The following is a 13,757-nucleotide window of genomic DNA, read 5'->3' on the forward strand; positions in this document are numbered from 1 at the left end:
CTTACCTCTTTTGACAGTTTTTTCATCTTAATTTTCTAAGAAGCAGACATAAGTTACCATTCTGTGTTTATATTGTATGTTCTTATATTTTCTCTATAGTCCCACAAATTTTGTTTTGAATGCATTGATATTGACAAGATAATTATTTTCTTTGTAACAAAAAATTTCTTTTCTAAATGATTGAAGCAAAATATTCATAGACTTTGTTAAATTCTATTTATAGCTGTGAAAGACCATCAGTGAGAAAAGAAATTCGTGACCTGACTTCAGAAGAACTGATGTCCTTGCAAGTGGCTATTCAAAAGGTCAAAAAATCCGGCCCTGGGAATGCTTGGGACAGGATGCGAGACATGTATATCCATCATGGCATGTTCTCACATGGGAGTGCATTCTTTCTCCCATGGCATCGATATTACTTGAGAAATTTAGAACAAATTATACAAGAAGTAGACTGTTCAGTAACTCTGCCATATTTTGACTTCACAACAGATGTTGGTGATTTTGCTAATGCCATTATCTGGCAGCCAAATATGTTTGGAGGGAATGGTGAAGGACGACAGGGCTGTGTTCCTGACCATCCGTTTGGTCAGTCATGGAGACCTTGTATACGTAGACGTTTCAATCCAAACATCCAACTTCCCTCTCTGGTAGAACTTGCTCTAGCCATCAGTAGTGAGGACTACACTACAATGAGTTTATGTTTAGAAGCCTATGTCAGCTACCTCCATCAGTACATCGGTGGGGATATGGGTGAAAGTACTGCCCCCTATGATCCTGTCTTCTTTGCTATTCACGCTTTTATTGATAAACTATACTGGGATTGGCAACAACAAGGCAACAACAAGTTTAAATTCCCAGCAGCCTACGGTAAGATACCAATGGTGCCATTCAATGTTCAACCTAGTGGTGTCCTTGACTCGGAGAATGACCTCTGTGTGACCTATGCCTTGACCTCTAGAGGTCATCGGTGTAATAGAACAGATGACGTACGAGAGGACACAGAAGATAGAGGTGACATTCCAGCTAATACAGTAGACAGATACAATTCTTACTATGATGAACAAGGATTTGATAGAAGTGGATTTAACAGGAATGGTTACCATAGATCAGGTAAGGTCTAAAGAATATCATGTTAAAAATAATCAATGATAAATATACTATGTATGCAATATAGTTATGAAATCTAGTGGCTATGATAAATTAAATGTATTTTAATTTTTGTATTTTCTTGGGGTCAAAGAAATTTGTGAAATATTCTTCTTGCCTTGAAATATGAGAATTTGTCTACCTTCTAAATATCATATTTAACTGAAATGACCTTGTGGAATAAGAATTTTCTTGGGCAAATCAACCTCATATCCATTTAAGGAAAGGGAAATAAATGAATATTGTCTACCTTTTTCAAAAGAGAAAAATTTAAGGAGACAGCTGCATCACTCTATGTAATAAATCTTGATATCCTATCATAGGCTTTAATAGAGATGGTTACAACTTGGATGGATATAATCGTCAAGGATATGATCGCTATGGTTACAATGTCAAAGGTTATTCTATATATGGTTACAACAGAAATGGATATGATGTCAATGGTAATCCAGACACATCTGGTCGCTATAGTGATAATGGTTTCAATGATGTTTGTTCTAACAGGCTAGGTACGTAAGAATCTCTTAAAATACATTGCTTATACTAAAAATGTGTGATGTTAATAATGTTCCAAAAAAACAAAACATCCTTAGTCCTACTTATGATTGCATTCATGTCTATGTTCCTGACAAAATATAAATACAAACAACATGTCTTTTGACTAATTAGAAAATATTGAGATTTGATGTGATTGCCAATAAGAGACCAGTTTCTGCCACTTATAAATAGCTAATAATTTATTCACATTTTTTGTTTTCTATATTGAAATGAACAAAAGAAATCCCTGATTTACTTACAACACAGGAGTTTTAGAGATAGACAACAAAACACAAATATTGTTTCATATGAATTCCATACAAAAAAGATACAACAGGTACTTCCAAAATATTTCGTCAGAAGTTACAAGCCAATTACCAACTACCTCTAAATATTTGTGCATGCTGGAAAGATACTTGTATGCATATAAAATAGATGTACACACAAAATAGTCTATTGACTGTTAAAGAGATTAATCAGTATTTTCTTCTTTCTTTTCAGGTTTGAGCAGAGAAGGTTATGATAAGTATGGTTTTACTGTTAGAGGTTATGACATAAGTCATTGTAACTACCTGTTCAATGGACCCTTTGCTGCGCTACAGTCATACAGAATTTGGGAGATACTATCATCACAGGACAAGGGATTTCTGATGTCTGTACCGAGGACGTGTCCACGGCTAAATACAGTCACACCAGAATGGGCTAGTCACTTTTGGATGGGACAAATCAAGGATGTGACATGTTAGTACCTTTAAAGGCAAAGGAAATTATGCTGTGTAAATTATATTGCCAACTAAAACAAAATTGATGAGTTACTTCCCTTTAATCAAAAATATTCATATGAGCAGTTTTATCAAAATTCACTGTGATTGTAATCTTAACTTATTCTTAATATTTTAACAATTTTAATTGTTACCATTTACTATAATTTGTTACTTTTTCAATCATCATTGTTCTGTTTGTAGAGTATAAAGAAAGTTAAGAATATGAGGAGCTCTAAGAAAAATAATCCAGAATAAAAAAGAAAATGCAATTACTTCAGTAATCAGCAATTTACAAATGAGTTGCGACCAAAGACTAGTTTCACCAATAACATCATGTAGCTATTGAAATAGTATCTTTTGGGGATTTAGAATTGAAGTACTGTATATGATCATATGTCCACTGATCTCAGCTTTTTATAAAGATAGTTATATATATCGACTTTGATCTTCATTCGTATTCATATTGTATCTGTCAAAGTTCAAGTTCTGTCCATTAATGTTCAATTTATTTAGTTTGTGTGTAAATTTATTCAGTGTTGACTTTATATTTCAGCTATGGTACCAGTACAGACACCAGTTTCACCTCTGACCTTACCCTCTTCCAGGTTTTGTTTTGATACAACCTCATTCCTATCATTATGTACCTGTGACAGTATAGCCAGGTGTACAGAGAACCCATGCCAGACTACCTCATGTCCATCCTACCCTGAGGCTATATGTTATATTAATTTCTGTAGGGAATGTAAAGCTGTATGGTACCTGGACGGGAGGAGGATGAATTGTAAGGAAGAGAGAGGTAGGTACTACTAGTATATAGTGTGTTCATCCTACATTAAGGATGTGTGCAGGACTTAAGTGTGTGTGTACTCTTCACAATGCCAAAAAAATCTGATGAGAAGATTACTTCCCCTTCAATTGATGTTCACAGCAGTTTCATAGAAAGTTGAATATTTAGATAAATTAGATATAGTAATAAATCAAATATAATTGCATGCATTTGTAGTTATATATTAACTCATGTGTTTTAGTAGGTCCTGCAATGGAGTATGGATTATATACAAACTTCTTCTTTATTTGATTTCAGACTTTTGTGAACCAAATCCATGTCTAAATGGAGGTACTTGTGCCCCATCAGTTTGGACAAATGAGCCCCACCTAGTTACATGTCGATGTCCACCAGGATTTGATGGACCTAAGTGTCAAAACAAAGCTATAGAAGTCTGCAGTCTACCTGTAAGCCCAGGTAAGATAAACAATAACTTATACATAGAGGTGTCTAAAAGAATGGATGCAGTTTAAATATAAAACTGTAAATGTAGCTTATACAGTACTCCGCCATAAGTATTCGTAAAACAACAATGGCGGTCACGTCACGGAAGGGTAAACAAGATTTGACCGTCGTCTCCATGTCACAATCGGGATGGCAATGAATCTATATATAGATGATCATGTGGAAAAACATGTGGTTGTCATGTGACACGTGCGTAATGACGTCAGAGGCGTCTGCACTTACGTTGTATCTAATGTAAACAAAATGGGTCGCAAGGGAAAAGAACTGACATCTGATCAGAAAAGTCGTCTCGCTGCATTAAATGATGCAGGTTACAGAAAAAGTGAAATCGTCAAATTGACAGGCATTAAACAGAGTACTGTTTACAGTTTTTTGAAGAGGTATGAGCACCGGGGTGATATAGAAAACATTCGGAGAACAGGCAGACCAAAATCCTTTCATGACCGGGACATGAGAAAACTTTCCCGTTGTGTAAAAAAACATCGCCGTAAATCTTTATCTGAAATTACTAATATTTTTAATGAGAGCATTGATCGACCTTTCTCTAAACGAACTGTTGAACGTAAATTACATTCTGATGGGTTTCACAAGCGGTCAGTAAAGAAAAAAATTCGTATCCGTGAGGTCAACAAGAAGAAACGAGTGGCATATTGCAGGGGGAATTTACATAAAACTGTTAATGCACACTGGAGTAAAGTAATCTTCAGTGATGAGTGCAAGGTAATCATTGGGCAGGATTCTCGTGTCAGTGTCTGGAGAAAGGTCGGAGAAGAGTGGCTGACAGATTGTATTTGTCCTCCATCTCAGCGCAAGTATAGTTTAATGATCTGGGGATGCATCACTTACCATGGTGTCGGAACTATTACTGTTGTTGAAGGTAACATAAATGCCTTAAAATACATTGAAATTATTGACAATAACTTGTGACCAGTGGTTGTTCGTCATTTTCCAGATGATAACTACGTTTTTCAAGATGATAATGCCCCCGTCCATCGAGCCCGATCTGTTCAAGATTTTCGTAGGGAAACGGGTCTAAAAAGCATGAACTGGCAAGCTCAGAGTCCCGACCTCAATATTATAGAGAATTGTTGGTGGGTATTAAAAAGGGAACTGCAAAAACGAACTCAGAACATAAATAATACCAAAGACCTGGAACGTGAAATTCGTGACATATGGGACAAATTAACTGTTACTTACCTGAAATCGTTGTATAACAGCATTCCAAGGAGGATTTTACGAGTAATGAGGAACAAAGGAAACATAACAAAGTATTGAGGTAGGATGTTTTTATTTTGTTACTTGTTAAATAGTTCCAAGTTTTTTCAGGTGCAGATTTATATTGACTGGCGGCCATTTTGTTTTTACGAATACTTATGGCGGACGACTGTAGTATAGTTGGTATGGTTATTGTGCTGTTGACTTGAGTTTGCAAGCTCTAGAAACTTTGCCATAGATAAGATACTGAAATTTACTTTTTGTTAGTGTTGTTCCGATGATCGGAATAAGTCGGAAATCAGTTGGTTGGGCCTCACGATGTCGATAATCGATTGGGATTTTGTTCAATCGATTGTCGCTATAGTTTCCGGACTTTTTGCGTATCAACTTCCGGTCCGTTTGCGGTTTGAATTTTATTTGCTCAGTCAAACAAATTGCAACAAAAAATATCAGTGGATGACAATAACAATGTCAAACATCCTATAATTAAAGACAAAACCATTTTTTCCCCTTTAAAACGTGACAAAAGTATTGACTATATATATACAGATTGATCTTTAAAATAAATAACTTTGTATGAAATACTCTCTCAATACCGGATACTTGTTACTTGAGAGCGTACATGAAATCCTTCAGATTTTAGACAAAATAATTTCTTTATTTCATTAGAGCGTGTCGCAAATTGCCTTTTATTAATGTTTTATCCATTAGTAGCGTCAAAAGCGTCATATTCCTTCCCAAATTGCTTGTCAAACATCGTTTATGTTTGTAAATTTTCTGAAATTTGTCCGCCATTGAAATACATTAGAATCACGGATCGGATACGGTTCAACTATGTAATAATTCCGCATTTTTGCAATTATAAGTTCAGACGCTCGCTTGACACAATTGACAGAAAAATGATGATCATAAAGTGAAAAAAAAGCATTCTACACGAATTAACAGACATTGGCTGGATCCTCTTTGTTTACTGTATATATTTCAATGCAAATGCATTGTTTTATTTTTTTCTGTTAATCTTAAATTTCTTAAAGTAAAATACTTTATATATATCTTTTCTTACTGTGAAACATTCAAATGTTTATACTGCTAAGTTATTGAAATTATAATGTGAGTTACACCATTGAAATTTAGAAAAGTTAGTGTCACTCTTGGTAATTAATGTTGTAATTATGAGATATAATATGTTCAATCTGAATCTGGATTCTAATTAATTCATTTTTATAATTGCTAAATAAAATATGAAAAGGAAACAGAAGATCAAATATTAACATATAAAACTCTGCAATGAAATGGAATATACACATTAGACATGACCAATGAGACTAAAATGCATGATTTCATTTAAAAAAAGGGCAAAGTATTCTGATGCGATTATAACCGATAGTCGGTTGGTTGCTGTCAAACGATTGTAATAGATAATCGGTTGGTAATTTCAACCGATTATCCAACACTACTTTTTGTTATATATTTGTAAGATATGCAATATTTATAAGTTAAGACCAACAACTTCTAGGCCTGGATTGAGAAGTGTTCTGATATGTCTTTGGTAAGTGTGACCTTGTGAGTCATGGTTATATGCTAAACATGGTTCTTGTTATTTAAAATCAAATCTCATAATTGTGAAAAAGATTTGACATTACTTGATGGAATTTAAAAGTTCATCCACCAAAGCTGTACTTGTGATGATAAGACTGACTGAACCTTTCTTTCCTATTTTAGGTTCATGTAACAGGAGGGTAACCAGATGGTATTATAACTATGTCACCCAGAGGTGTGAGGAGTTTATATATACTGGATGTGGAGGCAACTCTAATAACTTCCCTGATTATCCATCCTGTCAGACCAGATGTATGGTAGGAGCCTGCTGTTATAGATATCCTGTCTTCAGAGACAAAGTGGTTGGCTATGATGAGAAAGGCTATGACAGGTAAGGGAAACAGAACAGGGATTTGTAAACTGGGTACCTGTTTTTAGGCAAAATTAAGATAAGGGCCTGTAGTTATAGAATACTAGTTTTTAAAGCAATTGCTTTTATGCTATCGCGTATGGCAATCTTTGTGACCCAGATCAGAGACTCCGCCCATATCAAGCCATAGTATTTTGTTAAACAGGCTCCTGGTCTGTCATTCTTTAACACCTATGTATGTTTTCTAATGCAATACATAGCTTGAAACTTTAAAAAAACGTTAGTGGATTTAAGAAGTTTCAGAATATGTTCTTGTAGATGTATTTTTGTATTTAAAGGGTCAACCGTTTGACTATCAAATAACATAGAAGTCCGAGTGAAAAAAAGTACATTTTTATAACTGCGATTCCGTTTTCCGCCGTTCGTACGATGTTTCAACAAAATATGGATTCATTTCAGTTGTTGATTTAGTATTGAAAATTTAACTGAATTATCTCCTATTAAATACGGTTTTATATGTTTAATTTGTGTTTCTTTAAGAGGTCAGGTGCTCTTGTTCATTCATAAAATTATCGTTCATTCATACATTTATCGTAAAATCAAAATCACTACACAGGTTAATGCGTAGTGTCAAATGATTACCTGTAATCTAAAAATAGACAAACTTTGTTTGCGCAAATAATTTAGCGGAACGAAACCCTTGTTGAAAACACATAACAATAAGTTCGTTTTCCTTTTCTGTCAAACTCCGTAATATTTATCGATCACCTTACTAATGAAATGGACCCGTCCAAACGTAGTAGATGCCAAGTCGGTCCAGATGAAGAGATATTTCAATTTGGAATTTTCTAGTTACATAGATTGAAAAAAAGTACGTCTTTTTAAATATCATGATCAAAACTGGGAATGCATAACAAATGTCAGATGAAACCATTATCCTCGTCTTTTCAGTTAACAAGTCTACTACGTTTGTTGACACTCGACGGTCCACCGTGTTAGCAATTTTATTTCTCATGTTTTCGAAATATTGAAGATAATTTTTCGCAATGTTTCCTGAAAATTGATAAATGTCAAAGCAACGTAGAGCTGTTTGTTCTTGTTCGTATAATAAAATTGAGAATGGAAATGGGGAATGTGTCAAAGAGACAACAACCCGACGATAGAAAAACATACAACAGCAGAAGGTCACCAACAGGTCTTCAATGCAGCGAAAAATTCCTGCACCCGGAGGCGTCCTTCAACTGGCCCTAAACAATACATCAGTGATAACGATTTAATGTCATGTTTGTCTGTGATGACCCCCCCCCCCCCCCCACCTTTTCGGGATTGCATGAGAATTATAGTTATCTCGTACCCACATGCACTTGTTTCTATCCATATAAAACTATTTTGGATAGAAACAAGTGCCTGTGCTCGTACCGCATCAGAAGGACATACATGTATATCAACTGAGCAATAATGTTTGGAACTTAGTTTTAAAAATGATGACAAAGTACCATTATGAAAATATTTTTATTAAGCTGAAATATATATTTATTCTTTACATGTTTATGTCTTGTAAGATATTTTATTTCTTTCCCGTTTTTTAACATTTGCGTCTGGAAAGTTGAAATGTTTTAACTTAATCATTTGTGTTAATGGTTAAATATAAATTAATAATGAAAATTGTTAAAATTAAATCAATAAAGGAAATTATTGCCCAGTTACAAACACTACCAGGGGATAATCCATGATGATTTCTTTTTGAGTTATATGTTTCAGCACATGTATATTTGACCCCAACTTTAGCCTGGTAAACGTGTTGTCTCCTTGTGAAATATAAAACATATTAAAAATGACTTTCTGCTAAAGTCTTTTATTTATATAAAGTTAAAACCTTCTTACTTCTAACTAGACAACACTCATGTCAGGTTTAATTATTATATATATATGGATGAAAAATAAAAGTCCCCAAACATTAACATGACAGCAATTGCTTTTACAGCCTTTAAGGCTTTGATTGAAAGTAAAGATTACATGCCATGCTTAACATGGAATTGTACTCCATGTTTATTTGAAACTCTGATCAAAAGAACCCTATCATTTGTTGTATGTGAAAACTTTTTGGAAATAAATGGATTTCAGATAATTTCGAAGAAGATCAAATCCATCACATCCAACAAGACTGCAATTTGTTGATATGGAAAAGTGTGAGGTTGTACAATCAGAATAGAAAGCATACTTTGAAATTGGACAATATACATATTATTATTTTTTAATGTATTTCAGATATGGTTTTAATGTTGATGGCTTTAACAAGAAGAGAGAAGTTAGAACTTACAATAACAGTTTATCAACAGGGGACCAGATATACAATAGTTATGGTTATGATAGAAATGGTAAACATTTAAAGATATTTTTTTGTCTGAGATATACTTTAATTGTCTTTGATAATGTCCATATTATGATGCTGTGAGTATATGATAATGTCCATATTAGGATGCTGTGAGTATATGATAATGTCCATATTAGGATGCTGTGAGTATATGATAATGTCCATATTAGGATGCTGTGAGTATATGATAATGTCCATATTAGGATGCTGTGAATATATGATAATGTCCATATTAGGATGCTGTGAGTATATGATAATGTCCATATTAGGATGCTGTGAGTATATGATAATGTCCATATTAGGATGCTGTGAGTATATGATTATGTCCATATTAGGATGCTGTGAGTATATGATAATGTCCATATTAGGATGCTGTGAGTATATAGTTGACTGAATTGTGTTATTCAATTGTATATAAGGGCAGTAAGTAATTTTAAAAGAACAGTTTTGTTGTGTTTATTAGGTCTAGTTTTTTAGGTTCCAGAAAAATGCAATTCTTGAAAAAAAAATATGTAAAAATGTATGAGAGAATTTCAAACTTTTTAAAATAAAGGATACATTTATAGCTTCATGAACATCAAATTTTAAAAAACTTCTTATTGTCTATTGCACATTATTCTTTAAAGTCCCGTATGAAGAACTTGGATAAAGATCATTCAATTAGGCTTCCAAATAACAAAATATGATATCATTTAAATAAGCAATTTACAACAAAAACATCAACTTAAGGTCTGTATTTTTGCAGATTTGCAATACCCAACTAACTTATCCATAGAGGTTACAAGAAAGGGTGAACTCTTTACATGGGGGAATACTTTACAAATTTGGGAGAGAAAACATTAAGGATTTATATTCTGATTGCATTGATTAGTTTTAGTTGTAGTTACTATAGAACAGGTATGAGTTGATGTAAGATGTAACATTTGTGTATCTTCAGGTTATAATAAAGCTGGGTATGACAGACAGGGACTGGACAGACAGGGCTATAACCAGGAGGGATATGATGCTGAGGGCTTTAACATCTTAGGATACAACAGAATAGGAGAATATGATGGAATTATAGAGTATGATAAAGATGGCTATAATGTAGAGGGGTATAACAGGTGAGAAATACTATTAATAGATCTGCTCTGTTTGTAGGAAGGATGTTTGCATGGTGTAAAAATATAAAAGATAAAAAGATAAAAAAAATTGTCATTACCACACTTAAAGATTTATATTTTCTTCTTTTCTGGTTCATTTGATGCAATTATACATATAATTTAGTTCATTTTAAGGGGCAAGTGTACTAAGAATTATCTTATTTGGAGTCAATGGCTAGTAATTTCATCAGAATAAAGTCATATTGAACTAAAAAAACTTAAACCTTAGAAACAAATAAAACCCTTTTTTATGCATTATATGTATTTTAAAAAGGATCTGAGGTTTTTTTCATAACCACAACTGTTGTGTTGAAGTTGTACCATAAATGTTTTTGAATAATGAATTTTAAAACATCTTATTTGCTTTAATGACAGATAAGCACAAAAAGGATGTTTGTTTTAGACATTTGACAAGAATGAATTGCCACATGAGCATTGTGAAGTTGTTATATAAAAATGAACCCTCATGGGAATTTTAAGTAAAATTAATGAATTCCTTTTTTTTTAAGAGCTGGATACAGTTGCCTTGGTAACAACAGAAGAGGCTATGATAATTTCAGACTCGCTTATGGTTACAATCACAAATGTAGATCATTGACCTTAAGTCAATGTCAATCTGTAGAAAAGAAGAAAGATCATCAAGTTGTGTCCTACAGTCAAGGTCGTAAGTGTGAAAATGTTGATTGTGGGGAGTCCTGTGGTTGTCACTATGGTAACACTACCTATAGAATAGGGGCAAAGGTCAGTATTGGTTGTCAGGAATGTTTGTGTGACAGTAAAGGAGTATTGAGATGTGCTTGTAGACAAACAATTAATCGTAAAGAAATCAGAGAAATGAGTGATGCTGAAATCCAACGCTATCAAAATAACATCAGACGACTAGCCATGGAAACTGGATGTCCCTCACGTTGGTTTCAGATAGCTCAGATGTACGCTGATTACAAACCTCAGGCAGTTGGCAGTGATGCTTTCTTGCCTTGGCATAGATACTTTTTGAGATACGTTGAACAAGAACTTCAGCAGCTAGATTGTGATGTAGCAATTCCTTATTATGATTGGACAATAGATGCTGGAAAACCAGATAAGTCAATTGTCTGGTCAAATAAATATTTTGGTGGAAATGGGGAAGGAGTCACAGGTTGTGTGCAATTCCACCCTTTCAAGGGACATAACCCACCATATTGGATGCCATGTTTGAGGAGAAAATTCAACAAGGAAATAAGTCTACCAGATGCTGTTAATCTTCAACTAGCTGTGAATGATCCATCCTATACAAACTTCAGATTACAGATGGAAGTAGTATCTCAGCTATTCCAGTCATGGGTGGGAGGTCACATGGGATCAGACTTTAGTCCCTATGATCCAATATTTCTATCACATTTAGCATTTATTGATAAGATTTGGGACACATGGCAGAAGAAGCATCCTAATGGGTTATTACTGTATCCCAGTACACAGCGCTATGTTCCAATGGCTCCATTCCAAGTCACTCCAGATGATGTTTTAGAGTCTGAATCACAGATGTGTGTGAAATATGTGCCACTTACAGAAGGCTTGATATGTAATATCAGAATTCCTGTTCTTGGTTTTAATATAAATGGATATGATCGCCATGGTTACGACAGAGAAGGTTATAATAAAAATGGATATGATGTAAAAGGATATGACAGATCTGGAAATTTTGATACTAGAGGAATATACAATGCTAATGGTTATGATCTCTATGGTTACAATCGTCAGGGCTTTGACCAAACTGGATTTGATAGATTTGGTTTCTACATTGATATGTATAATTTGGATGGTTTTGATGCCAATGGTTTAGATAAATGGGGTTTTGATAGATATGGTTTTGATACCAATGGAGTGACACCTTTTGGTTTTAATAAAAATGGTACATGGACTATAAGTGATTACAAAAATATGTTTGATTCATCAGGCTACAATCGCTATGGTTTCAACAAATATGGTTTTGATAGGGAAGGATTTGATGTATTTGGTTTTAACTCAAAAGGCTTTGATTTCAAAGGATGCAATAATTATTTCTTGGGACCAATGTATGTGTTAATTAAAAGATGGGCTGAAATTGAGTTAAACAAGGCTAACAATTTGACCATTCGTGTGATTGTAAGAATTTGTCCAGCTGTGACTACATACCCTTCATGGAGATACACAACAAACTGGTTACACCGAGGGGACCAGATCTTACTGATAGAGAGGCTACAGGAAGAACAACAAAGAAGACACCAGATTGATCCAAATTACATGCCTCGAGTTTCCAGTATTACTGATGAGAGAATCTGGTTACCTATTGAATCAGATCGAAGGTAGGTATACTGGTAATCTACTATCAAGGAATTTAAAACCAGATGATGTAATAAAATAAAATTAACTTAACCTTGCATAGATCACAAACATTTTTAAAAACAAATGTCTAATATGGGCATGTTAAACTCTATTTATCAAAGGCTTGCTCAGATGAAACTTAATAAACTAACTTTAAGTCATTCAAGTGAACTTTCATCACCTGAACTCAATCAATTAAACACTTAAGCATTGTTTATATGACAATACCAGCTGATAAAAAAACAACATTTATGCAGCATTTAAAGTCATTTCTAAATTATTTACCACTATTTTTAATGTATAGATACAATACATTCAGTTGGCATTAGAAAAAAAAGAGGGAAAATGGAATTTATTATAGGCTAAAGCCAATAAGATTATAGCAATCCAACAACATGCATTGTTATTCCAAGTGTTTATCTTTTGTAGATTATGCTTCATAACATATTATTATTCCAAATGTCCAATAGGAAGGTTACCTGTCATATGTAACAATGACCTCTGTAGAGATCGTAAATGTCCAGGTATGTTTAGTATCAAATATCTTCTTTGAGTAGTGCTAGTTCTTCAGAAAGGAGAAGTCTCAAAACCTGAATCATTAAAGCTCAAAACTATTAAAAAACATAACTCATAAAATACTTACTGTTCAATATTTTAAACTCCGGGTTCTGTACCAGATTCGGTTATTCACAAACTGCAGAAATTTTATCTGCAATCTATAATCTGTATTGTGATTATATAAAAATTAGATAATGAAGCAGTTAAAAGATTTCTGATTGGTATTTAAAAATAGAGGTTTTGGTACATCACCAATTAGACAGCAATGCAACAACAGAAAAAATAATAACATTCAGAGGTCATCATGTTTGTATTTGACCTCTAGATCTTTTGAATCATACAAGATATTTTTGTGAAAGGAGTAGGTCCGGTAAGGGCCGATTTTGGCCACAAATTTCAAGTTCATCTAACGAAAGATTTTGGACACTTTTTAAACACTTAAGTGTCTATTTTAATTGATTCAATTAGTTTATGTGAA

The 13,757-nt window shown here is 33.7% G+C and overlaps 1 protein-coding gene across 3 annotated transcripts in view; it reads left to right on the forward strand.

Moving 5' to 3' along the window:
- Positions 1 to 13,757, forward strand: part of LOC143048505 (uncharacterized) — a 155,583-nt gene that overhangs the window by 58,812 nt on the left and 83,014 nt on the right. For all 3 annotated transcript variants that reach the window (XM_076222195.1, XM_076222197.1, XM_076222196.1), the window contains exons 12-21: positions 224 to 1,110; positions 1,470 to 1,655; positions 2,185 to 2,424; positions 3,001 to 3,243; positions 3,532 to 3,690; positions 6,676 to 6,883; positions 9,131 to 9,240; positions 10,174 to 10,339; positions 10,888 to 12,702; positions 13,151 to 13,245. In XM_076222195.1, coding sequence (XP_076078310.1) covers positions 224 to 1,110; positions 1,470 to 1,655; positions 2,185 to 2,424; positions 3,001 to 3,243; positions 3,532 to 3,690; positions 6,676 to 6,883; positions 9,131 to 9,240; positions 10,174 to 10,339; positions 10,888 to 12,702; positions 13,151 to 13,245 — 4,109 coding nt within the window. The remainder of the gene's footprint in view (positions 1 to 223; positions 1,111 to 1,469; positions 1,656 to 2,184; positions 2,425 to 3,000; positions 3,244 to 3,531; positions 3,691 to 6,675; positions 6,884 to 9,130; positions 9,241 to 10,173; positions 10,340 to 10,887; positions 12,703 to 13,150; positions 13,246 to 13,757) is intronic.

This window comes from Mytilus galloprovincialis, chromosome 10, assembly GCF_965363235.1.
Source record: "Mytilus galloprovincialis chromosome 10, xbMytGall1.hap1.1, whole genome shotgun sequence".
In the NCBI taxonomy this organism is placed as follows: Eukaryota; Metazoa; Mollusca; class Bivalvia; order Mytilida; family Mytilidae; genus Mytilus; species Mytilus galloprovincialis.